Source organism: Anoplophora glabripennis, unplaced genomic scaffold (assembly GCF_000390285.2).
Source record: "Anoplophora glabripennis isolate ALB-LARVAE unplaced genomic scaffold, Agla_2.0 scaffold46, whole genome shotgun sequence".
Taxonomy (NCBI): domain Eukaryota; kingdom Metazoa; phylum Arthropoda; class Insecta; order Coleoptera; family Cerambycidae; genus Anoplophora; species Anoplophora glabripennis.
In genome coordinates, this window is record NW_019416736.1 from 1,473,418 (window position 1) to 1,501,196 (window position 27,779).

The window sequence follows — 27,779 nt, forward strand, 5'->3', positions numbered from 1 at the left end:
TCTTTAATTAACGTTCAGTTATGAAACAATTAGTTGCAAAAAAAACAAACGAAAGTAATTAACAGATCTATAGCTTTTTGCAATAATAATGCCCAATTCGACTGGACTAATATGTAGTTTGTCCCATTTAAATAATGTTGATCAGAATATAAACAACTACCTACATTTTCTATTTCCATTTCTGCCACAAAGAAAGAAGATATAAATAAATTATGTCTTAATTTTAAAAATTAACAAGTTGACTCAGAAACTACTGATTTTCATGGTTATTTAGCTATGTTTAACTAAACCATTAATATGTTTGCGTTATAATTATATCTATTAAAAATGTATTTTTCCGGATTTGTTGGATCGAATTAGGTTGATACGTCACATATTTGCTCAAGTAGTTTAAAGTAAATAGAATTTATTTTAAATTGCATTTCCTTTGTCAGTATTGTAAAATATAATATAACCGTCAAATAATTCTTAAAAGTAATGTAACTTTAACAGTTGTTCAAACCAACAAACCAAAGTATGCACCAGACAACCATATCTTGCATGATTTCCAATAAATCAGATTTCGTGAAATGTAAACAGAGTCTATATTTAACCGCTTTTGTTATAAATATTTATAATTAACAGTGATAAAAAGTTAGATAGAACATGTCGTAATGACTCTTCTGTACAATATAATGCAAAGTACAAATGATGAAAACATCTGTCTATCAGTTGGTATGTCGAAAAACGAGACAAGTCACTTTTACCAGAAATAAAAATATTATGTAGTTGCAGTTGTCTCCAGAGCTAAAAATAGCTTAAGAGGAAATGATTAACAAAATATACATCCTCCAAAATCTGTTTGGAAATTGAGATAAAAGATATATTTTTGGAAAGCTCAAAAAACATCCTTTGCAGATTCACGATTTTTTGCTACAGCAGCACCTCGAATAAAGTTTGAAGGAGCCTAAATCCATTAGCACCTCGTGACTAGCTGTATAAAGCAAGTGATACCCTCGAAATATCCGAAATGTGGAAAGCATCAATATTTATACAAACTATTTATATTCAAAGCAGGTATTGGTTAGAATGGTTAGATTAATATTTACTCAGTATGGTAAAATTAAATTAACACCAGGATACGTCACATGTTTACATAAAGATGTTTTGTTATTTAATCTATATCACGATTCTTTTAATTGCAATTACAAACAGAGGTACATGGAAAATATATTAATATTAACTTGTTTTGTGTACAGAATTAGCGCCCATCTTAAGCAGAATTCGAAAATATTTTTATTTAATTGGGTATGTCTGCAACGTTGTAAATATATATTTTTTAACTTGCGCTTAAATGATTAGTCAAATGTTAAATATTCACATAAAGTTCCAATTGATGCCAAAACATGCTGTCGATTTTATATAATCTTAGTGAAAAAAAACCAAAGGATTTTTTACAAAAAAAATTATTTATTTGAATTAACTTAATAGTTTATAATAGATTAAAAATGCGATAGTTTTTTCAAAAAAAGAAGTTACCAAAAAGAAGCAACCAAGTTACTTCTACCTTTTTTTACCTATTATTATATTTATTATTTCTAATTGTCTCCAATTGATTATAAGTTTTAAAATTATTGATTACCATTGTTTTTATAGGGATATCTTGCAAAATATCACACAAAAATTGAGAGGAACTTTTAATAAGAATTATATTGCCTATCGCAAAATGTTAAAACATTAATTTCTACAGGGCCGTATTAATTTATTAATTTGATTTAAGCATAGTGAATCATCTAACTTCGTCATTGGTTGGCAACCTGTTCGGGTTGGTGTAAAAAAATATCACATTCATATCAGTCTTTCTAAATAATGTAATGTAGTATCCTACACTAGGAAAAAATCTCGTATTCTATATTACTATCACTTTGAATATAAATCACTATAAATAGGTGTTATATTGTGAAGGATTTGGGCGTCTACTTCGACAGTGTCCCTAGCTTCAGACAGCACATTAATAATATTGTACTTTCTGTCTCAAAGGCACTTGGATTTATAATGAGAAGTACAAGATCATTTAAAAATACTTATGCTCTAAAAATTCTTTTTTATTCTCTGGTTAGGTCTAAGCTACAATATTGTATTCTTGTTTCGTATCCATTATACAAGAGTTACATTCACCCATCCAAATTCCAGCCTGCGTCCGTGATGCTTGCCTCGACAGATCGAAATCCGCCGGCCAAGACACCCGGCTAGGCGGTCCCCAGAAATTGGGTGTATGCATATCTGTTGAAATAAATGTCTTTATTATATGTGACGTCACACTAAAAGAGTCTATTACATATAGATCTATAAATAGACACAATCTTATATATTTTTAAAAAATTAGGAAATTGTAATGGGAAAATATACGGACAAAATAGTGTTTAGCTGGAAAATGAATTGTTTGGCATTTCTCGTGTATACCTCTCAGCAAAACTGAGACTACAGGAATGTACAGCTCTGAATTAATTTTTGATATTGGTCTTTGCAGGTGATCCTGGAGCTTCGGTGAGGGGGGAGCCTGGCCATGCGCCTCGGCCTGGCTTCTCTGCTGGTCGCGCTGTCGTGTTTCTTCTGCCGCCCCCTTGCCACCGTCGCCGTCACCAGCCCCACTCCAGAGAATGACGAGGCCCGCCTGACGTCCGGCGCCTACCAAGCCCCCAGCCCGACCAGCCTCGATTCCCCCTACGGCTCCGCCGAACCGGACTACCTCAGCTCGGAGCAGCCCCTGCTCTTTTCCCACTTCTCCGACAACCACCTGAGGGACGAGAATGACTTCAACGCCACGCTGCCCGGATTCTTGGAGTCGCACGATTTTAGGAAGAACCTGTCGGTGGGCGACCAGGTCCTTCCTAACGTCCCCATGGCCAGGAAGAAGGAGCTCACCGTGGGGTATCTGACCACGGTGAAGGGGACTATGAGCGAACGGCAAGGGCTGCAGGTCTCGGGAGCGATAACGATGGCTTTGGATGAGGTGAGAGATCAGTTTTATCCATTTTATTCATAGTTTTATCCGTTTGCAGTGTTTGCACCAAAAATATACAGAGCGTACAGTTTAAACTTAAAATTGAAAAACGGGGGGTCAATTCTTCTGGGAAAAATAGTAGGATCCAAAGAGTTTATGAAGAAAAATTACGTCGTGGTGCCACATAACCTCAAATATAGTAGAAAAGTGATTTTGGCACTTCTAGGTTAGGACATCTCTAAAATTCTGAGGACTGATTCGGATTTGGCGCGTCAAAAAAAAAAACAAACAAAGTAAAGTCTAATTTCAGACTACACTTCAAGGTCAATCACATTCTGTCGGCACGCGTAATGACCAAAATTGGAAGACACTTTGTATTTCTTAAATAAACAAAGATATTGTGATGTAGTGATCGCCATTAAATTTTTATCAAAAATATACAAGGTGTTTATTAAGTACTTGTACAGACTTTAAAGGGTGAATCTTTGACTAATTTTAAGATAAAAAGTTGATATGAATATAGGTCTGTAACGGCTTGGTTCTTGAGATACAGAGCGTCCAAATATTTTTTTTTTTTTTTGTATTTTGGTTAGGTATATCTTTGTTCAATAACAATGCAATTTGACGAAATTTGGAAAACTGAAAATTGATGATGAGAAACTCAAATATTTACTTAGTTTTTTGTTTAATGTTACAGGGCGCCACATACAGTGTTGTACCTAGATTTAAATAATCAAAAAGATTCGCTCTTTAAAGTTTGTACAAGTACTTAATAAACACCCTTATATTTCCTTGGAAAATAAAAAATAAAATTTTATGATTTCATGTCTCTTTCTAAACTAACTACAGCCCATTCAAATGATCTAAATTGCGTATATTGGTGGACCACTAGTGTTAGAAAGTAAAATAACTCCCTTGTTACTCATAGTAAAGAAAAAAGTTTATATAACAGTTGTATAGAATCAAGAAACCTAAACTACAAAATTAATTTCAAACATAACAGGACGATGAGTAAAAACGGGACACGCCAAAGATTAAATTTTTTAAATGGAACACCCTGTATATTGTCAAAGATATGGATTTCCGAGAAAATTCTATATATGGCAGTATAAACAGATTATCATTTTAGTGCGGGGTTGCCAAGTTATGTAGAAAATTCTTCGAATTTTGGAAAAACATTACCTCGAAGAAGTTGTATTAACTTTCAACTACTAACACTTGGAGCAAAAATATTTGATAGAATTATAGGCAAATGTTAGGCAAAGACTCCTATATTAGATAATATCGATATTTTATATAGGGCATTTTTTATAATACGATCATTTTTAGAAAGTTTAAACTTGATTTTATAAAATTTTTCAAACAAAACACCCTGTATTTTATTGTTCTATTTTATTCACATATCGGTCTACTTCAACTTTTATTAAGCATGTTCCATATCTAAAATTGCTAGTTTTTAAGATGTAGCAACATTTCTAAAAAAACTTAATTTTTATTAGGTATATTATAGAATACCACAAATAAATATTAACTAATAAAATTAACTCAAAATGGAATGATAAATAATTATGAACTGACAAGTTGACACAATGTGACAGTTTTTTCCAAAGCCATTTCATGCTACCGAAAATATTTAAAAATTAGGTTTTTCCAGAAATGTTGCTATATCTTAAAAACTAACAACTTTAGGTGTAGAACATACTTAATAAAAATTGAAGTGGACTGATATGTGAATAAAATAGAGCAATCAAGTACAGGGTGTTCCATTTGAAAAATCAAGTTTGAACTTTCTAAAAATGGTCGTATTATAAAAAATGTTCTGTATAAAGTATCGATATTAGCTAATATAGGTGTCTTTACCTAACATTTGTCTATAACTCTGTCAAATATTTTTGCTCCAAGTGTTAGTAGTTGAAAGTTAATACAACTTTTTCGAGGTCATGTTTTTTCCAAAATTCGAAGAATTTTCTACATAACTTGGCAACCTCGCACTAAAATGATAAACTGTTTATATTGTCGTATATAGAATTTTCTCAGAAATCCATATGTGTAAAAATATAAAGGGTGTTAAATTTTAAAAATGTAATATTTGGCGTGTCCCGTTTTTAATCATCGCACTGTATGTTTCAAATTAGTTTTGTAGTTTAGGTTTCTTGATTCTGTACAACTATTATATAAACTTTTTTCTGTATTATGAATAACAAGGGAGTTATTTTACTTTCTCACACCAATGGCCCACCCTGTATATATCCATTACAAATTTGACATTTTTTAGCTTCATTTGAAAACAAACGCAACCCAGAACAGTCTCAGTAAATATTTCTAAAAGGGTTTAATGGATTCGTTTATCGTTATGTAATTTCCGATTTCCTATTCCTATAATTATTATTATCCTATAATTTCTTGTTGAGAATTTATAGTCCCTACCATAACGATCTCAATGGTAATAATTTCTTAAAATTCTCATAGAGCATGGTATAATTAACATAACGAGATTTTTGTTTAAAAATTAACAACATAGGTAACATATAACTTGTAATTTGATAACTGAGCTAAAATTCTTTAAAATTATAGATAATGAACATGGAATTTTTGTATTAGCTGATCTAGGACTGAGAACAGTATTTTTAAATTAAAGGTCTCTAGTCCTATCCCTATTGTTAATAAATTTATAGTTTTTTTTTATGGAGGATTTTAAGGTATTAAAACTGAAACGATTACACAAGTGTTCATCATATTATTGATAGTTATCAATCTAGCTTTGATGAATTTTCAGCTTATATTTACCAACCTAGCGGAATGAAAGCAAAACATTTAGAATTTTTTGTGTCTAAAACCTTTATGCAGGAAATTGTGCAAAAACTTGCCAAGGTTCATGTTAGAAAATATACCCGGAGAGGTGTACAACCAAGGAACTTATTTCTTTTCAAATAATATACATATATTACATAATATCCATATTAATAACACTTCCTTTTGTAAATAATTATACATTACATGGAGGTTTTTTTTAATAAAACTCTTATCACTCCTCATATTTATTCAAGCAGAGGTTCATTAACTGCTGCCAGTTTTGAACCACGGCACAGATAATAATGGCTTATCTCTTTTTATAGAACAAATTATAAGCTATTTATGTGTTTTGCTGTTAAGTACACACCTGTGTTATTAACACGTAATTTACTATAAATTTCTTTATCGTAATTCGAATAATCGGTCCGTTAGCGTAGTACAACTTCTCTTTTTTCTTTTGTTGATTATTTTTGTTAAAATTATTTACATTTTTATAATTTTTTTGTGGAGTAAAACGGATAAACAATTTTTTCTTAGAAATTAACATACCTATAAGTAAAACTCCTTTCGGGTTTTTATATAAAATAATACATATTATTATACAGGGTGAGTCGTAATTAGTATAAATAATTTAATCGAAGCTTAGTCAGATTGAAATAGCAGTACTCTTTTAGTGTGACGTCACATATATAGGCAACCCGCAATTCATAGTCATAGTTGAAATTGTACAGACCGAATCTGACCCTTGTGTACTATTTACACAGATACTATAGAAATAGAAAATAGAAACAACTTCAAATGAATTTATTTTTACAAGGATTTAGAAGTATTTAAAAATAACTAACATGTGTTTCGTAAAATAGATACACGCTTAAAATTTTGAAGTTAGAAAAAACGATATAAAAGTTTTCCTAAATTTGAATAAAGTAAAAATTGAACATTAGCCGTGTTATTCCTAAGCGCATTCTCGGAAAGAATAGTCTCATACCCAGGTGAGATCTTGTTGATATGTCATCATTAGGGTGTTTTCTCTTTTTTTGTTTACTTTTGGCATTTTCTAGTTCTACTAAGTATTTTTATTATTTTTCTTGGTGTTGTGCCGTACCATCGTGTTTATCGAGTGTTTTTTTTCAAGTGGTTTATTATAGACGTAATTACTGTTAACCATAACCAAACTTATCTTGAATTATGTCCTGTTGTGAGGCTATTTACATGAAATTATCTTGAATGCGCATGCTCAGCAACATTGATATAATTTTAATTTATTAATTACTATAAAAGTCAATATTTTTCTATAAATTTAAATATATAAATTCTATAATTCTTTTAGTTTGTTACTTGGGGTTAGAAATTTCTTAAATATTTCTGATACTGCCAGAGTGTCTCGATATTGAAGGTCATGATAAAACAGACATTTTTTTGGAACTTTTGTGCAAAGTACAGAAGATCGAAAATGGATCTAGTAAAAATATTGAAAAATTCTTAATAATGTAATATTAATTACAAGAGCAACTAATTTTAATTTTCTATTAGCTATTAGTTATGGTCAGTCAAGTATTTGCAGGTATTTAATTAAACTTCACATTTTTGTCAAGTTGTGTATTTTTTACATAAAAACGTAACACATACATAAGTTTATTGACATTATAGTATTTTTTTGACCTTCTGACAAAACAAGATTTTCGAAATATTTCAAATAAACATCTTAGTTTGTCTCGGAACTATAATATTGGAATTTCAGTTATATTAAAGAATTATTTTATCGATGCCTAATGGTTTCAGATTAACAACGATCCAACAATTCTACCAAACGTAACGCTTAGGCTCAAATGGTACGACACGAGGGGCGATACAGTGGTAGCTACCAAAGGCATGACTGATATGATCTGTGAAGGAGTATCAGCTTTTTTTGGCCCCGAAAGTACTTGCTACGTAGAGGCCATCATTTCACAAGCCAGAAATATCCCTATGATAAGTTATGTAAGTGTGCCAACTCAAATTTTTCAATGTAGGGTTAATGTCGTTACATGTTTTCCAGAAATGTTCTGACTACAAAGCCTCTAAAGTTCCCACATTCGCTCGAACGGAACCCCCTGACACACAGGTAGATACTGCGTTATAAATTAAAAAATCGATACATTTAATTGTTTCTTCCAGGTTACAAAATCTGTAGTTTCTCTTTTAAGTTATTACAAATGGCATAAATTCTCTATAATTTTCGAAAAAGATTGGGAAACTGTGGCCACTTCCCTAAAGGAAGAGGCACTGAATAAGAGCATGACGATAAATTACCAGAAAATGGTAATGGAACGTAACGTATGTTGCGCGGAGAATTTAAGATGTTGCCAGATAGGCGACATGCAAGAATTCATACAGGATACTAAGAATAGGACGAGGAGTAAGTTGATGAACATTTTAAAAACAGTTTTCATTAGCTTCTTATTTTAGTTTATGTATTTTTGGGCACAAGAACGTCTTTGGTAGAACTTATGAACATAATGCAAAGCGCACGGATGTTCGAAAATGGTGAATACATGGTCATTTTTGTCGATATGAGTGCTTATTCTGAACAAGACGTACACAGATACTTGTGGAGTAAGTTAAATACTATTCTTTAAATGTCTTCGTCGTTCTCAGTTGCTCACATGAGTGTATTTCTTCTAGAACTTGAAGTTATAAATCAGTACAAAAGGTGTGAAGACATACCAGGCTCAGAGGCATTTAAGAAACGAGCAAAATCATTATTTGTAGTGGCTCCAACTGCTCCTACAGCAAATTATAAAAGTTTTACTGAAAAAGTACAAAGCTACAATTCTAAGGAACCTTTTAATTTCTCGGTGTCTAATGTCTTTTTAAGTTCCTATGAAAAAGTGAGTAAGACATTTGATGCTTAATTAATTTCACATTTAAAACTGTTCGATAGTGTCCAACCGAAACTGAAATCAAATTTCGGTTTCTGTTTCAGTTTCGGCCGAAACCGAAACTTCCTTTTCAGGTAATTCTTTTGTATGTGTTAAGTTTCTGAAGGTTGTTCCGAAACTGAAACTGAAAGTTCGGTCAGACACTACAATTTGATAACCAATTATTTTTATAAACACATTATTTTCAGTATGTACCTATCCATGCCGCCTATCTATTTGACTCGGTAAAGCTATATGCTTCAGCCCTCCATTATCTGTTAATGAAAGAGCCTATTTTAACTGACAAGGTTATAACAGACATATCAAGCAATGGAACGAAGATCATAGAAACAATTATTAAAATAAACGGAACATACAAAAGTAAACTGTTCAAATTTATTGAAACGGTGAGTTATTACTTGCAATATTTCTAGGTGTCACTGGGGCTATGATGAAATTAGATAAGAACGGCGACTCCGAGGGAAATTTTTCGGTCCTCGCCTATAGAGAATCCCCAGTCTCACATGGTCGCAATTTTTCCTGCGGATATCAAATGAGGCCTGTCGGGCAGTTCTATCAAACTCCAACTGAGTTACCTGTAAGTAAGTTTTTTGTACTTTCATAAAAGTTGTTAGGATTAACTGAAACCTTGATAGTAAATTAGCGTTTATTTTATTTTATTTTTATTCGAAAAAATTCCTATCCGCGAGATCCTTGTAAAATGGTCTAAAGGAACATAATACAAGACGTCTCTCATCTCGTGAGTCAAAAAATTTTATTAGTTAATTTTTCTATTTAAATAAGTGAGGAAAACAGTTTTTTCACTTTGCAGGGAAAACCATCAATTTTAGCGAGAACTGACTCTGAGACAGCTCGTAGGGAATAAAATTATCTACAAAATGAGACTTGTTAAATTAAATTCGGTTAATAAACAAAAAAGTTATTACAAAATACAAGAAATGTGCCCATTTTTTAATTTGTTTATAACTATCGCATTTATTGTTAAAATTTTATAAAACCCATGATAAGTTGAGGGTTTTGTCATACTTTAAAAGTGTGCCAAAAGTGGGCGCTGCAGGTGCAATAGTTTTCGCACAATTCAATTTGTTTATAACGGAGACTCCAAAAGTTATGAATTTTAAGCTTAAACCTCTGTACAGGCGTTAATTTTCAACCAAACATGATTCTGAAAGCGTCATTGTAATCTTAAAGACGTAATTAAGCGACCTATTAAAAAATATCACCATTTTTTTTGACATTAACATTCTCAAATTGTGTATTAAAAAACCATGCGTTTTTCGCTTATAAACAATTTGAATAAAATTGTTACTGTTTATGCTACCTCACCGAAAATAGATGCAATGGATAGCTGGCAAAAAATACAAATTTTTTAAAAAAAGTACCCTCTACGACCAACAGAAGCCAAGATAATATATTTTTTTTTAAATCGTAGCGCAATTGTTTATAAACATTAAGACTTGAATTTTTCGCAAAATAAAGTTTACGACGTAAATTATGATTTCTCGTGAATTGCATTGAAAAATGTGGAAAATTAACGACTCACGAGCCCTTTAAAGAGAAGGTACTCGCTAAGTAAACTGTCCGGCGGCTTGGTGATGGGGGAAGCTCTTCCAAGCGAGTCGCACGCGCGAGAAAAGTGAAGTTCAAATTGATGCGCGCTGTAAATTTTGCAATATCTCGGCTTCTATTTATCATAGAACCTTATTTTTTTTTAAACTGGGGTAGCTCGACGAAAAAATAACAATGGGCATATATACGAATTCGTAGAATAGCCCTGAACCCCAGAAAAAATGCTTCTTTTATACTTAATTTTTTTTAATTTACAAAAATGTTACAAAAATTGTTGTTAAACGAAATATTAATTAAAATTTTAATTTCGGAATTATTTTACTATTATTAAATAAATAAATAAATCTATCGTTAATTTAAAAAGTTATTTTTTTATATATTAAGCCAAAATATACTAATTTTTTCAATATTTCAATTACAATTTAAATGTAAAATTAAAGTAAAAATTCACAAATTATTTTCAATTTATAGGTTTTATAAAATTTTAACAATAAATGCGATAGTTATAAACAAATTAAAAAATGGGCACTTTTCTTGTTTTTTTTGCAATAACTTTTTCGTTTATTAACCGATTTTAATTTAACATGTCTCATTTTGTTTCGCTAAAATTGATGGTTTTCCCTACAAAGTGAAAAAACTGCTTTTCTCACTTATTTGTTTAAATCGAAAAGTTAGCTAATAAAAGTTTTTGACTCACGAGACGAGAGATGTCTTGTATTACGTTCCTTTAGACAATTTTACAATAATATTGCGGATAGGAATTTTTTCGAGTTTCTCTTTTTTTTCGCTAATTTTCCTGGTCTACTAAGACATACAAAGAGGCCAAAAACGGCAGAAAGCAAATTTGAAGTGACAATATTGCAACTTTATTTGTGCGTTTTTTAGCAATACGACATAAACGCAAACACCCAGATTTTCTGGCCCGGGAGCAATCGGCCTAACGACGAACCTAGTTGCGGATTTTTCAACGAACTTTGTCCCAAACCCAACACTCACCTCAACAGTATTATCGCTGCGGGTGTATTAGCCATAATGCTGTTTTGTGCAGGGGTGATTACGATGAGTATATACAGGAAATGGAAAATAGAGCAGGAAATAGAAGGGCTCCTGTGGAAGATAAATAGGGAAGAAATCCAAAGTTACTTTGAAAGGGACATCATATCTAGCCCCAGTCGGGTAAGGTGAGACAACAGTGTGAAGTAATAGGGATTAAACGTGTTCTTCTTTAGCTTAGTTTAGCCAGCGCTAGCGTCACGTCTTACGAATCTAGAGGAGGGCTGCAGGTGTTCGCTACTACCGCTCAGTACAGGGGGGTGGTGGTGCGTATAAAGGAACTTACGTTTTCTCGAAAAAAAGACATTTCCCGTGAAGTCATGAAGGAGATGCGGTTACTGAGGGAGTTGCGCCACGATAACGTCAACTCTTTCATCGGAGCTTGTGTCCAACCCACCTCATTGTTTCTAGTCACCGACTACTGTGCCAAAGGAAGCTTATATGTTAGTACATGAGACACTTTTTGGTTTAATGATGAATAATCGTGTATTTTTTTTAGGATATTATAGAAAACGAGGATATTAAACTAGATAAAATGTTTGTTGCTTCGTTAGTTCATGATCTCATCAAGGTAGAGTCGAAGTCATATTACTATATCTGTTTAATTGCGCTTGTTTTTCAGGGCATGTTGTATATACACAACTCAATGCTGGTGTGCCATGGTAATTTAAAATCCTCAAACTGTGTAGTTACGAGTCGTTGGGTGCTTCAGGTTACTGATTTTGGTCTAGCCGAGATGCGTCATTGCGCCGAGAACGACAGCATAGGTGAACACCAGTATTTTAGAAGTAAGTGGTACTGTTATCAGACCTAATCCTAGATATGACTTCGATTTTATAATTTTACTGTAGTAACATGTACTTTAGTTAAGAAAATTTTAGGTTTGTTTTGGAAGGCGCCGGAAATTTTGCGAAATCCAAGCGCATACATTAAAGGAACGCAGAAGGGTGATGTTTATGCTTTTGCCATAATTCTATTTGAAATATTAGGAAGGAAGGGTCCCTTTGGAACGACAGGATACGAACCAAAAGGTAAATTGGTTTAAATATCTAATGTACAGCTGCGGACAATAAAGTGTCTCCAGGCTAAGCTGCTTAATGTCCACTTTAAAAAGGAATTTTACTATTAACGGTTTTAGGTTGGAAATTTTGTTGTCCGCAGCTGTATCTAGTTCACTTTGTTCAATTTCTCAATTTTTTCGTATTTTTTTTTATAATAATTTTTGTTAATTAGTTTTTATTAACATTTTCACAAACTATATAATTTTTATTTGGGTTTTTTGTTGTCTTTATTATAATGTTGTTTTATTTTTTGAGGTATTTTGCAATTGTTTCTTCAGATTTAATTAAGTCAAGTAATGAAGGATGTAACAATTCCAGATAAAGGTATTTTGACAACAATTCTTAATTTTCTGCTTAATATTTAATAAGCTTTTTTGCATCTAATGCAGCGAAAGAAATAGAGTTGTGTAATTCTAGAAATCTATCTGTGACGGGCTGGTGAAAATTAAAGTGATCATATTTTGACAATGGGACCGTATAATTTTCACGGGATCATTTCTAGTCCCACATAGAGTGAGCTTTCTTGTTGAAAAGTGAACATATTACTGATAAATCCATCTCCAAATGACCTTATAGGGACTTTCGATATCGCTGTTCATAAATCGCAAGTTATTTTCAGTCGATTCAAGATGACAATTTTTATATAACTTCTTAGCAAGCCATGAATCACAAAACTTTTATTCAAACAAATTTTGAGTTGATTTTACAGACAAGACAAGTCAGACTAGTCATTTCCTATGTTTTCGAAGTTGCTGAATCGTAAATTGAAGTCAAATCGATAATATCGTATCACTTTCCATTCCTAACCTTAAAAAAAAAAATTTTTAAATTATCAGGACTAGCCTCATAATTCTTATGTTTATGAATTCGCTGAATTGTAATTTTAAATCGATTCAATAATACAATGTCATGTTATTATGTTATTTATTTTTTGATTTGTATGAAAATAAACGCTTCTATTCTCTAATCTTTAAAAAAAATGAAAAAATCAAAATTTTTTATTGCCAAATCGTAATTTAAAGTCATTTCGATAATCACATTCTGATCCTTGGATTAAAAAAAATTCAAAAATGGCAATTTTTTATTCATACTATGGATTTAATCTTAAAAGAGCATTTTTTTTCATTATATTACATATATTTTGCCGTATATGTGCAACTCTTTTCAAAATCTTGGTTCGATGTCAAACACCTTTTTTCACTTTTGTATTTTGCATATTTCAATTGAAACTTTTTACTGCGATGTTCTCTATATGGACCTAAAAAGTAGAATGTCCCCATAATCAAAATAAGAGCAATATAATTTTCATCATTCGTCAGTGAAATATTTACGAGGCGTTTAGAAAAATAGAATAGAAACTTTGAGAGTTGACAATACGTATCAGAATAATAGAAACAGTTAATATCTTAGAAAGGTAAATTAGAAAGTTGACTTTTATTTCGCCACAACTGGTAACAAAATGTATTTTTCCTTTTTCATTTAACATTTCCCAACTTTCAAAAATATAAAAGTTATGATGAAAAACACCCATCACAATTGCCTAAATTTTAAAAATGTTTCATTAGTAGTTGGAGCACTTTTAAATGGACTTTTTCTCTTATTTCGATAAGTATTTTCATGTCTTGAAATTTCTTACATAATTTTTTTAACACCCATATTTTCCTAAGTTTATTTATAACAACAGCCCCACAAAAAAAGTGAAATATCCGAAAGACAAGACCCTGGTATCTATATGTTTTTGGGATCGCTGAATCCGAATCCGGTGTCCGTTTGACTCGATTAGCTCTGGTTGAAGGTCACTTGTAGGTCAAATGTAGCGAATCAATTGCCAATAAAGTAACCATACATAAGAGTATCTATACGTTTTTAGGGTCGATAAATCTGAATAAAATGTATGTTTGATCCGGTTAGCTCTGCATTAAGGGCAGTTCAAGGTCAAATGTAGAGAATCGATTGCGCACAAAGTAAACCTACATATCTATATGTTTTTGGGGTCGGTGAATCCAAATCCGGTATCTGTTTGATCCCATCAGGTCTTTTATGGTATCGAACTATTTTGCTGTCAAAAGGTCTGAGAAGTGTATGAAAAGAAGTACTCAAATTTTAATACGTATAAATGCTTGAGCGTTTTGAGTTTAGAACTTGAGGCTTCAGCTTCAGCCACTCAAAAACTTATAAACATATTAGTTTACATTATTGGCAATTGATTCCCTACACTTGACCTTGAACTGACTTTAAACCAGATCTGATTTTGTCAAACGGACACCGGATTCGGAGTCAGCAACCTTAAACACATTCAGACATATGGGTTTACTTTGTTGGCAATTAATTCTATACATTTGACCTTGAGCTGACCTTCAACCAGAGTAATCGCGTCAAACGTACCCCGAATTCGGATTCAGCGACCCCAAAAATGTATAGATATATTGGTTTATTTTGTTGGCAATTGATTCTCTACATTTGACCTTGAACTGACCTTAACCCAGAGCTAATCGGGTCAAACAGATACCGGATTCGGATTCATCGAACTCAAAAACGTATAGATATATTGGTTTTCTTTATTGACAATTGATTCTCTATATCTGACCTTGAACTGACTTTAACCCAGAGCTAATCGGATTAAACGGACACCGAATTCAGAGACCCCAAAAACATATAGATACCAGGATCTTGTCTTTGGGATATTCCATTTTTTTTGTTGGGATGTTGCAATTGCAATATTTAGTATTGCAGAAGCTCTGCTTAAAAATTTCAAGACTTTGTGTCTTAAATATTTCAAGTTGGATTTTTAAGATATCGCAATACGAATTGTTACAGACATAATAGAACTAGTAAAGAAGATCCCGCTGGACGGGGAAGAACCATTCAGGCCTGACATAGACGTGCTACTTGATTCGGAACTAGGCTGTGATGAATACGTTTTGCAATGTATGAAGGATTGCTGGGCGGAAAACCCAGACCTCAGGCCAGATTTTGCCAGTATACGTAGTAGACTAAAGAGAATGAAAGATGGAAAGTAAGTACAATATTTACCGTCTCTGTTCCATTGAAAAAGAAAAAAGTCACTGAGAATGTGTTTTTTTTTAGGAATAAAAACATTATGGACCAAATGATGGATATGATGGTTACATACGCCAATAATTTAGAGGAACTTGTTAATGAGAGGACAAGGCTGCTTTATGAGGAAAAAATGAAAACGGAGGACCTTCTTCATAGAATGCTACCAAAGTATGGTTGCATATAATGAAACGTATTAAAATTTATACGATTTTTCTCTTCAGGCCTGTTGCAGAGAAGCTGACGCGGGGGCATGGAGTCGAACCGGAATCGTTCGACTTGGTAACCATATATTTCAGTGACATTGTAGGTTTTACTTCAATGTCCGCAGAGAGTACACCGTTGCAAGTAGTTAATTTTCTTAATGATCTCTATACAGTATTCGACGGAATTATTAAAGGCTACGACGTTTACAAGGTTGAAACCATCGGTGACGCTTATATGGTGGTAAGTAGTAAGTCAGAAATATAATTTTTTAAAGAATATACGGAGCATTATTACTTACTCGAATCTTGAATCATAATACAAATGTTGTTCACCAGAAATTAAAACGATGTTCATCAACTCCGAGTTGCTCTACACGCAAGCCATTTTTGACACTTCCACTAAAAAATATTGTAAACACTATTGCAATGATGATTGTAAAATCGATTGCTATCGGTAAAATGAGTCGCTGAGGCCACGTGGCTCTCCACACATATTGCGAATGACCCTAGAGACTACAGTTGTCCAGCGGTGTAATGTTTGAAAGTTCTACAACTTCAATAATTTTTTTCTCGGAAACTATATTTTTACGATATTGACTCCCATTTCTCATGCCGCATCTATTCCCAAATTTTTTTGGATAAGTTGTGAATCACCCAGTATAAATTAAACACAGTGCTTTAAAAAGATAACAAATTCTGTTTTTTAATAACTTGAATTAATGTTATTTATTTTTTATATACAGGGTGTTTCATTTCCGGTGTGCCAAACGAACACAGATGATAGAGAAAGTAATTTTGAGCAAAAAGTTCATAACGACATATGTCCTAAAACGCTCCCCTATGGCGCTACGCCCCTTTAAAGGGGGCCATTAAGACACAATTTTATTACAATATCTCGAAAATGCTTCGAAATAAATTGATAAAATTTTATACTGAGGTACACCCTTTATAGTTCTCCTCAATTTTTTTTTTTAAAGGTCTACGCTTCGTTTATGGTGACTTTAAAATAACACGATGAAAAATCATGCAAAATAATGCAATAATTTGACTGTATATTATGATTTTAAAAAATTATTTCCCATTTATATTCTGGAGAATACACACTATTACTCCTGAACCCAATTGAATCCTACTTGAAGTTATACCCCATATTTTAAGATGGAATTATTTCGATTATATGAGTTGAAATTATTCTTAGGAAAGATTGCCACAACCATTTAAAGTTTTGGCAGGACAGTCTCTTCTTTACAAATATGCTAGAGCCACTTTGATATTATTATTATTATTATATTGTTCACTGTTTGATGAGCCATTATTTGATGTTTTAATATCATCTTCAGTTTTTTATCCTTGAGAAAATGAAAATTCAATTTTTTTATGAGTTTTTCTTGCACTGCAACAGCAACCAACTTTTTAATTTCCTACTACTCTGGATGTTAAAATTAAAATGTTGCTTATACTTTTTCCAAGGCAGTTAAAGAAAAAAAAATTTACATAAACGAAATGTTTTCCATGAGTGATTTTAAATTCATGCGTAAATGTCTCCACTTCTACTATTCTGTCTAATATCAATCTTCTCGTATCACTTCTGCTTTCATTTTAATTCCATTAACTTTAATTATATAAAATATACTCAGACAATCAATCTCATTTAGATTTTAAACCATAAATCCTTGCTTAAATGTATGTACTCTGATATATAGTGTTTACGAAAATAGTTGAAACCGTATAAAACTATCTTCGTAAACACTATACTATGAACAAGGGTGACAGGGATTTTATGAGAGTGTCGCCATCTAGTACTTTAATTTCTAAATTTAATTAAATTACTTCACTTAAGGTAAAAGAGACCACTGTATATGACTTAACCTCACAAAATACACCTGATTTTAATCTCGTTGTTTGGTGGTGTTGAATCATGCACAAACTAAAAAATTTGACAAACCCTTAGGTGTCTGGTTTACCCATCAGAAATGGTGATAGGCATGCTGGTGAAATAGCGTCCATGGCATTAGACTTACTAGCTGCTGTGAAGAATCATTCCATAGCTCACCGACCTAACGAAACGCTTAAACTTAGAATCGGCATCCACACAGGTACGAAACGTGACACAATTTTTACTTTTCCGCCTCTTAACGCATCAACATTTTTCAGGACCAGTCGTGGCGGGCGTGGTAGGACTAACCATGCCACGTTACTGCCTCTTTGGCGACACAGTAAACACGGCCTCTCGGATGGAGAGCAACGGGGAGCCCCTGAAAATCCACATCAGTTTCCAGTGCAAGGAGGCTCTGGATAAGTTAGGTGGCTACATTATAGAAGAAAGAGGCATAGTCTGTATGAAGGGTAAGGGTGACGTTAGGACTTATTGGTTAACCGGAGCTACGGATCAAGCAATTCAGAAGAGAGAAGTGGACCTCGGAGAGTTGCCGCCGTTGTTCTGCCGGCCTAGGCGAAGTCCCAAGCTGAATGCCGATTCTCGGCAAGCTTCCGTGTGTGGCGGGTTCGGTGGGATGCATAGTAGGAGACACTCCAGTGTACCGAGAGGTAAGTGAATGATGATGATGGAATTTATCCCGCTAACTTGAAATTACCTTATGAAAATGTTTTTAACAAATTGTGGTTGGTTACTCATAATATTAAAAATCGATTTTCTGTTACTTTTCCCATTCCCGTTACCTAGGAGACGTACCTATTCGAGAATGTATCAATAATTAATTGTTCCTATCTCCCAATGCAAAATAAACAGTGTAGGGTTCCTAAATGATGGGAACGGGAACGGCAATGGAAAAAGTTTATATACAGACCATTATTTTGAGCAGTTTAGCGGTTTATTGGTTACGAATTTGTATCTAACATAATTAATTACAATATAAACTTATTCATATTAGTAACAATGTTGCAAGGGTTTATGTGTTTTAATGGAAGAAACATTGCCCTAAATATTTCTTTAATAAGGAATGTATAATGTATACAAGGTGTGAGAAGTTTGACTGACATTACTTCAGCATGAGATAGAGTAATCATAAATGAACAAAAAAGTTGTATATTATAGGAGCGTAAGATTAACAGATTTTAAAATAATAATTAATATTTCATCACATCGTGACAACAGCACTTAACCTGCTGATGCACACCACTTGTCCTATGGAAAAAATGTAAACAACTATTATTGTGAAACATTTACTAAATTTCAAGACAATTGCTTTCCAGTTTTTAAATAAATAAAATAAAATGTATCGATTTTATAGTACGAAGATAGTGGGAACATAACTTTTAATCAAATCAGTGGCGAATCCAGGGGGGGCTATGGGGCTGCTCCCCCCCCCCCCCCCCAAACACAAACCGAGATACTTTTTTTTGGAGTATCACTTTACCTGTTTGGTATCTACAAGTAGCTCATGAAACAAATGATTTTGATCTATTGGTCAAATTTTATGAGAATGACCTATTTGAAAATGGTGCTCTTATCAATACTGAACATGAACGTGCTGAATTTCCGAACATACACGAGCTTCTTAGAATAGTTGCAACCAGTGACAACAGCAGCTGCAGAAAGGAGCTACAGTACCTTGAGAAGATTACAGACGTACTTGAGAAATACGACTGGGGAAAATAAACTCACCTCTTTGGCCCTTATGAACATACAATAGGCACAGAAATTAAGGGATATTAAAAAGAATCCCAAAATTTTGGATGATTTTCAAAGAGCTGTAACTTGGAGGGAAATGGTCGTAGAGAAAAAAAAAAAAGAAATTGAAGCTTCAAGTGTCTAGTTTTCGGATCTGGAGTTTAAATTTTTCTAGCGTCGGCAGTTTTTGAGTAATCATAAGAAAATCAACAAAAAAAAAATTGCAAATTTTTGCTTTTCTTTAAAAAGGCCTATGAAAATTCTTTTCGGTTATTTTATCATAAAGCTCTTTTAGATAATTTAATTCTCTTCAATTTGAGCGGTTCCGGAGCCTTGTATGATTTTTCGTCGCTCAAAGTAAAAAAATCACTTTTGACTTTGGTAATCAATTACTCGGAAAATAATGGTTGTACAGAAAATCCAAGCAGGGTTTTGAAAACTGCAAAGTATTCTCTACAAGTCGTAATTATTGGTTTTTAATGACTTTTGATTCACGTCGTCCAAATAATCATACATATTAAAAATAATTTAGGCACTTACCAAAAAGCTCAAAATGTCCACCACCATTTTCGATGCACATATGACACCTTCAAATCAAATTTTCGCGCACTCGTTGGAAAACACTCCAAGAAAAGGAAATAGTGGTATGCAAAAAACACTCCGACATGGTCAAATCCAGATACCAACTGAATTGCGTATTGGTGGTTGCTGGACACCTTAATACCTCGTGTTAATAAACTGCAGCGCCGTGGTCACATTGCTCGATATGAATTTTATCGAATTTTACATTTATTACAATGCTAATTATTTTTTAGAATTAAGCATAAAGACGTTAAAAAAAGTGATACATTGTATTTTATGGTATTCTATACACGCAGTTATATCAATATTCCTTAATTAATCGAACTGTTGTACAAGTTGAAGATTTTGATAATGTTTTTCTCGGAAATGGTCGAGTTTAGGACCCATGTCATCTAAGGTTTTTTTGTTTATTTTAATGTATTCTATTGTCGGTTAAAATTAAGGCAGTCAAACTTCTAACACCCTGTATACAAGCTGTTCTGTATACGAATTGACACAGGAGTAGGTGCATATAAGCTTCTATTTATATATTGACATGTCAGTGCATGTCATAAGCGTATAAGTGGGAATGACATAATAAATAAAATGAGAAAATTCTCATTTTAATTATTCCAATAAAAAAAAATATTTATTAATTTCCATATTCTGCAAATTATGAAGAGTACATTTCTATCAAGTTCATCTAATTTCGTACTTTGCAAAGCATTATTTAATTTTTAATAACAAATCAATGAAAATATGACCGTTAGGCCGCTCGTAAACGACAGTTTTTTAACCGTTTATAAGCCCGGTGAATCCACCGTAGACACATACGGCGACCGCGGTCACCCGGTGTGTGAACATACTTCCATAACAATCAATATCCCCCGATCGATCGTATTTACCTACGGTGCATTTACCGGGCTTATAAACGGTTAAAAAACCGTCGTTTACAAGCGGCCTAAAAGCTTAGAGATGAGGGTATGTTTTCCCATTATAGTAAATGTAAATACAACAGTCTACTTTGTCAAATGGTGACAGAAGTACCACCATTCCAAATTTCATTTAAAGTGTTTTAAACATATTTCAAATTTTGGCGACCCCTAAATGAAACAACTTAGTATGGAAGTATGCTTCGTTAAAACACCATATTTTAGAGCCGCTACATGTATCTCCTCTGTGTCGGTTCTTATGCGGAACATACTGTATATTATTTATGCACTTTAATGCACTGACCCACGTTTTTTTAATGTTTTTTTAGTTGATTTGCTTTCTTTTTTTTATATACTTGAAAACTTTTGTTTGGTGATGGTTTTCCTTACTAATTTGCTTATTGGTGATTAGAAAAATTTTGTTTTATTTATTTTAATTATATTTATGTTTAAGCTTTTTTTTAATTAGTTTATATCACACTTTTTTATTTTTTAAATAATTGATCCGCCACTTAGTATTCTTATCTAAGATGTATAAAAGGGATTAATGTTTTGCACAATAAATGAAATAATATCTTTAAATTTTTAATGACGATAACTTTTAAATTTAGGACAAACTAATATATCACGATTTTGGCACCCTATAATAAAAAAATGGAATTAGAGTTAAATCTCCGTAAAAATTTTGTTTAAATCAGTGATCTGTTATGATATGAACGTAATTCTCAAAATTGAAAAAACCTGTCGTTAAAAGCGAGGACCATCCGCCATAACAAAATTTTTATTAATCAGGTACAAGTATAGAAGTCGAAAGCACATCGACCATTCAGAACGCGAGCCCAATTCCGAGTCGCCACCTCCTGAAAGTAAATCGTCACAATTTGCATGTTCCAGACCCGGGCGGGTCTAAGCTCACTATAAACACAGCGTTCGGTAGCCAGATCTTGGAGGCGCCGGAGGACACTAGAAGAACAGTACGTACCAGGCGGATCTTGTCTAGTATAGCCTCCAGTTCCGACGAACATAGCAAAAGTCAGGGTATGTTGAACAGGATTCGGGAATCGAAGTCTCTAGATCCCCTGCCAATAGCCAAGCACGCTCAAGCGCTGAATCTAATCGATAGATACCTGAAGGGTCCAACTCGTTCCACGAGGTCGTTGGAGAATTGTGATAAGTGCGGTGAAATACAAATAATAGCCATACCCGACGATAAACTTATGAATAATAATTTCCCGAACGGGAATTTGGTGAATATACCTCCCGACGATACTAATAATTACATAGAAGATGTTCAGGTGCCATTGCTAAACACTACGGAGAATCCGGCGATTATACGAAGACGAGGTGGGAGTGCTGTCGATGATCTACCCGAAAGTGAGTTCTCGAAAAGGTAGGGCGTCAAATATTTTTCATGTATTCACTTGAGTATTGAGGTTATCCCATTGGGTATAGTCGTTACGATATCAGTTGGAACCGCATAAAAACATTTAACTCATAAACTCGATGGAATCCATAGGCGTTGAGAAAAATTTTGTCCTGTCTCGTCTAGATGTACTATATTCCGAGCTATATTCCTATTTAGTTGACGATATTCTCTAATTTTTTGTAAATAATCATCCCAGTGTAACTATACGTCGTGATTCCATAATTACCATACGATTGTCAAGTTTTTTATGTTTAAAATCGCATTGTAATAAAACATGTCGTAAAGTATCTAAAGATTTATAATTATAATCAGGATAATCGCTTAATTTATCTCGAATCATGTTTAAAGTAGGAACTTTATTTTCTTTATGCATATTATAAATTACGCAATGTCGTTTTTTATATCTTACAATTAGTTGATCGCTAATCCGTTTCCTAATTTCTTTACACATTGTCCTCTATTTTCTCTTTTCAAACATTTAAAATAATACATTCACTTTGTACGTGTAAATCTTTGTTTTTAAACTCTTGAATTTGTTTCGACGCTTTCGACAAAAACCGACTCGACTCGACTATTTGGAGATTTTCCCGGGTTATTTCGTTATCATCCGTTTCCAAGGGTCTCCAGAAAACCATACTAAATTACTAGATAATTACATATAATATTTATTTTAATAACTATTACCCTTTACTGGTTACGATATGAACAAATAATGTTAACTAATAATTAATAATATGTATTATACCAACAATAAATATACCACGCTAAGCACTGCTCGCCCAAAGCTATTCGAGTATAAATTACGAGACATATCATGGCGAAAGCATAGGATGAAATTTCAAGAGAAGTGCAGACGATTCTTCAAGATTCACAGGCTCCAATTGATATCGTAACAACTATAAAACGGACATTTGTCATTTGTGTGGGGTCTCAACACGGAGCTTGAACTATTTTTGCATGAGGGTTATATTTATACAAGTTTCCTTTCTTAAATTATGTTGTGAAAACTGATTTTTTTACATTTTTTTGTAACCTCAAATAACCACGCATGCATGCTAGTTGGGTGTTATGACATGCATTGTTGTCAAATTTCATCTTACTTGATTCGTATACATGTTTATTTGACTAAAGTTCACAAGACTTTTCACAACTTTAAAAATAAACTGCCACCCTTTCCAAGGCATTTAAATAATATTACAAGAATCAACATAAAAACGGGAAGTAATGTTCAATGCACTGAAAATGGCTGTTGTCTCAATTTTTCTCTATTTTCTGTATATTGATAGAAAAATGCAAAAAAATAGTGATGTAGAAATTCTTCTCCATAGTTGTAAATACAGCGGTTTTATAAGGACAGTGGTGAGAATAGACGTTTAAGCTTCTCTCGTTGTGCTATTATTAAGTGTTTATTTGAATTAACTTAAGGGATAAAATTCTAAAATAAAGTTTTTAATTGAAAGAAAAGCAAGAGGATAACAATATTCACGGATGTTATTAACCATGTCTTTAAATGTTCAAAAATATATATTTATTCATAAATAGTACAAAATGGCGATTGTGAAGCCATTCTCACAATGCATGTTAGCATGAGGTGCCCTGTCGCACGAAGTATAACTGACGTTAATTTGCATATGGAAAAAAAACAAAAAATTTTCTCTAATCTACACGAGTATGGTTAGAGAAATACATAGGGGATTTTGAAAACATTAATTTTTGTATGATTTGCCAGCATTTGATGAAAAAAATGGGCAATCATTTGTCAATAAATAATATTAAAACGAACTTATTAAAAGTTCCGTACATACTTTTATTTGGAATGGTATTTTAAAGATATGGTGAAAATTGTTGGAATTATGCTGTATAACATTTAAAGAAATCATGTTTTGAGGAAAACACCTTTAATTTTTGAGATATACGCTATACCAAGGGTCGGCAAGTAATTTTAGGTGGGGTCCGGACACTTCTGAAAATTTTTAACGAGGTCCAGAAAAAAATTCATATTTTAATTTGCACTCAAATTTAATCTGCTTACTAATCATTAAGAACTCAAATCAGTCATACAATTGTAAAATACTAGAAAAAAATGATAAGTGTCACACTTGAAGGTAAAAAAATATTTTTAAAATAATTTATTTGAGTAATTTATATTTTCAAAAAATTTTTGACGGTCCAGTATTTTACCTTTCGTCTGCCAGTTGCCGACCGCTGCGCTATACTAATGTACTTTCATTTGAAAATGCTTCTAATTGGACACAAACTGCTTCTAACGACGTCTGTTAGTATTAACGACATCTGTTAGTAGTATTTTCCAACAAGTATCTATGTGCTGCATCATAGTTTCATAAATACTGGTGGGTGAGACAACTGAGAAACAATTTAGCTATTGGGATGTCTATCTACCCACACGTTTTGGATGTGGGTGAGATATAACCACCAAAGTGTATGTCATCTCTCAAGCCGCTGGCTACATGCCTTGTCAATCAAAATGCTGCTACACCATTGCCACACTGTCCTTTATAAAGCTATTGTAGCTGTAAAAAGTTTGTGAAGCAGTAACTTATCAATAAGGAATCTAACTTTCTATAGGGCCAGTAGGGCTAAAATTTGGATAGAATAATCAGCAAAAGTCTTTTTCGAATTAAGTTAATATTGAAGTATAATATTTAGAAATCTGTACCCTTTAATTATCAAAAATGGTACCTTCAGCGATTTTCTTAGGGATTTTGGGCCGTGTAATCCAGTTATAGTTTGTTACTTATCTTCTAGATGGCGTTCTTTAGAGGCAGTGCCAGCATCTTGCGATCAGTTATCGGACGTGCAAAGCAAAAAATCGATTCCACGACATTCTTTGAAGAACTTTTTGGTTGGGCTGTTTAATGGTAACGGATTGAAATCTAGCAACTTGCAACAGGAAAAGGAAAGTATTGTCTAAGTCAATATAAAGTGTTAGATGTATAAAATATTATTACAAAAAAAAAAATTAGTTTGAACCATTACAGTAAATCTAAAGTAAATGAGATATAACTAGTCTAAGTATAGAAGAAAACATATAAGAATTATCAAACCCTTTTACAAATAGAAGCTATATTTTTCGAAATTAAATTATTTTTTTATAGAAAAATTAGCATATTTTCTAAGCCTTTTCTGACTATAAGCATGTGTACAGATATGCATTTATGATTTTTAACTTTGTGATTGAAGGGAACTCCTGCATCTACTTAAAAGACAACGTAAATCAATACATTTTTCCCCAAGTGTATATTTCTTACCTTTTCAAGAAAAGTGTTCGTAACTGTTCGTACTGAGCTAAAATTCTGTCAGAAATAACATAAGTTTATATATATTTTATTATTTGGGCTCACCCTGTAAAGTTATTAGCTCGTGAAGTTGAGAGTTGAAAATAGATTTTTAGTTGCTATTTACAGTTATTTCTATTAATGCGAATGTCCTCACGAAAGTAGTTATCGTTAAATTGAACACTTCAGTAGAAATAGCATAAAATAATATAGCTTTCACCTAAAAATTATTCAAATTTAATGAGAAACAAAAAATCGATTTACAACTCTCAACTTGAAGTCCTGCAAAGTCTAGGAAAAAATTCTGCGGGTAAGAAGTGTTCATTTTTAAGTTTTAGGCAAATTATGCTGGCGTTGTGCAAATTGTAACAAGAGATTATAATTTTCAAAAAATTCGTTATTTTTGAGCATCTCTGAAATTTTTTGTGATTAATCAATTTTGTTTAATTAGTACATAACATTTGCAGGAGCTACCTTAAGAGAATCGGTGAGAATGCGGAGTATTGTCTCCGGATTTCGCAAACCCTAATTCTGCTATAAAGTAAATGTGACTATATAACCATATCAAACCTATGCTAAATTTGAACAAGAATAAGTAGATGTTACGTTAAGGTAAATATTAGACAGTAGGAAAGATTAAAATGAATGGAAATATTGGCATTTCATATCATGTAAATAAACTAAATAATTGTGAAAGTGTTTTTTCAGATCTTCAAAAGATTATATTTGTAGTTTAGGGATGTATACAAAAATGTGCAAGAACAATTTTCTTTAAACCTTTCAAAAGCAGTCTCTTTATTATTGTACATTATTTATTTTTTCAGCCTATTATAATACATTTTTGTATACTTGAGTGTTACCATTTTAAAAATAATGAACGTGAACGTTTTATGAAAATATTGTGATTATTTTTTATATTGTGTAAATTTTAATTTTGCTGCCCTAAATGTTATTTATTTAAAAACCCACAATACGGCGTGTAAATGTATTTTACAGTTTCTCCGATTTTTTTTTTTTTTATTAATAGATAATACAGCAGCATAGGCATATATTTAGGATTGATCAGACCATTTTTCTGTGTTTTAAGAAGGTTTTAAGTCAGAATTGTGTTTGAGGCTGTGAATATTATCTCCAATTGTATATAAAATAGTCTATTATTTTTATTTTCGGAAGAATTATCTTCGCACTATAAAAATAGATGTGCCATTAACTTATAAAGTTTATGTATATTAAAATAATTCATATGTAAATATGTTATTGTAGGTATTGTTTGATAAATATACATATTTATTTATTAAATGTCTGCTTGATTTAATTCGGTTTCAGGTAAGCCTGCCATACGTCCCGTAAAATACGGGACAGTCCCTCATTTCGAGTTATATGTCCGGCATCCCCAAATCTTTTGTCGGGATTTACGAAAGTTCCATATATTGTTAAAGGTTCTTTAGTCAAATCGAAATGAAATGAAATAAATCGATAAATCGAATACATATTTCATTTCATCACATCTCGAGTCCAACATGTTCAAAGAAAAAGTATGCCAAGTACTATTTTATACAAAGTTGCAGAATTTCTACTTTACCTTCCAGGTTCTAATGCAGGAATAGAAAGACTTTTTTCTAAATTGAATTTTTATTGGACAAGTGAGAAAACCAATATATTGGAAAGTACGGTAGGCAACGCTTTAGTTCTGCAATATAAGTTAAGGGCTCGCATATAGCTGAGCACCTAGAAGATGTTTAAGATTTTTTTTCGTGTATAAAACTGCATTTTTTTAAAAAACCATAATGAACATTTTGAAGTATGGCATTTATTATAAATTGTGTGAAAATTGGGTTCGAAAATTTTGAATGGTAAAAAAATTGCAGTCGTTTTCCGGGGTGTGTTTTTTTCGAGAGCGTTCGCGGTACCAGACGTGCCTCCGCCATTTCTTATCTGAAAAAAAAAATTATTTTCTCAAAGTAGATAGACAGAACTAGTACTTATCGAGCCGGAATTTGCGAATTCAATTTTTTCGGGTCATGGCAGTCATTTGCATAAAATTGGCGGTTTTTCGCCTTAAAATTGTTGAGTAATTATAAGAAAAAAAAAACTGTAAAATATCGAAAAAAGGGCTCGATAAGTACTAGATTATTGTGTGAAGCATAACTTTGAAAAATTTGATCCCGATCGGTTCAGTAGTTGCGGAGATATTTCTGGTACCGATTTTGAAAATACTGTTTCGAGTAAAACACGTTTAAAGTTTTGCTTCCACTTTACAATGGAATAACTGGTTTATTTTTAAACTTAC

General features: G+C 32.6%; 1 protein-coding gene across 2 annotated transcripts in view; it reads left to right on the forward strand.

The window, feature by feature from the left end:
* Positions 1-26,368, forward strand: part of LOC108904255 (receptor-type guanylate cyclase Gyc76C) — a 281,683-nt gene extending 255,315 nt beyond the window's left edge. The window contains exons 2-21 of one of the 2 annotated variants that reach the window (XM_018706729.1): positions 2,510-2,992; positions 7,559-7,756; positions 7,815-7,880; positions 7,934-8,174; positions 8,225-8,371; positions 8,441-8,646; positions 8,886-9,057; positions 9,111-9,274; positions 11,152-11,442; positions 11,496-11,762; positions 11,819-11,890; positions 11,942-12,107; positions 12,201-12,350; positions 15,198-15,396; positions 15,468-15,608; positions 15,662-15,884; positions 17,595-17,739; positions 17,798-18,190; positions 21,560-22,157; positions 24,960-26,368. In XM_018706729.1, coding sequence (XP_018562245.1) covers positions 2,546-2,992; positions 7,559-7,756; positions 7,815-7,880; positions 7,934-8,174; positions 8,225-8,371; positions 8,441-8,646; positions 8,886-9,057; positions 9,111-9,274; positions 11,152-11,442; positions 11,496-11,762; positions 11,819-11,890; positions 11,942-12,107; positions 12,201-12,350; positions 15,198-15,396; positions 15,468-15,608; positions 15,662-15,884; positions 17,595-17,739; positions 17,798-18,190; positions 21,560-22,157; positions 24,960-25,125 — 4,452 coding nt within the window. In that variant the 5' untranslated portion in view covers positions 2,510-2,545 and the 3' untranslated portion in view covers positions 25,126-26,368. The remainder of the gene's footprint in view (positions 1-2,509; positions 2,993-7,558; positions 7,757-7,814; positions 7,881-7,933; positions 8,175-8,224; positions 8,372-8,440; positions 8,647-8,885; positions 9,058-9,110; positions 9,275-11,151; positions 11,443-11,495; positions 11,763-11,818; positions 11,891-11,941; positions 12,108-12,200; positions 12,351-15,197; positions 15,397-15,467; positions 15,609-15,661; positions 15,885-17,594; positions 17,740-17,797; positions 18,191-21,559; positions 22,158-24,959) is intronic. The other variant, XM_018706730.1, reaches the window with a different exon arrangement.
* Positions 26,369-27,779: the final 1,411 nt, after the last annotated feature.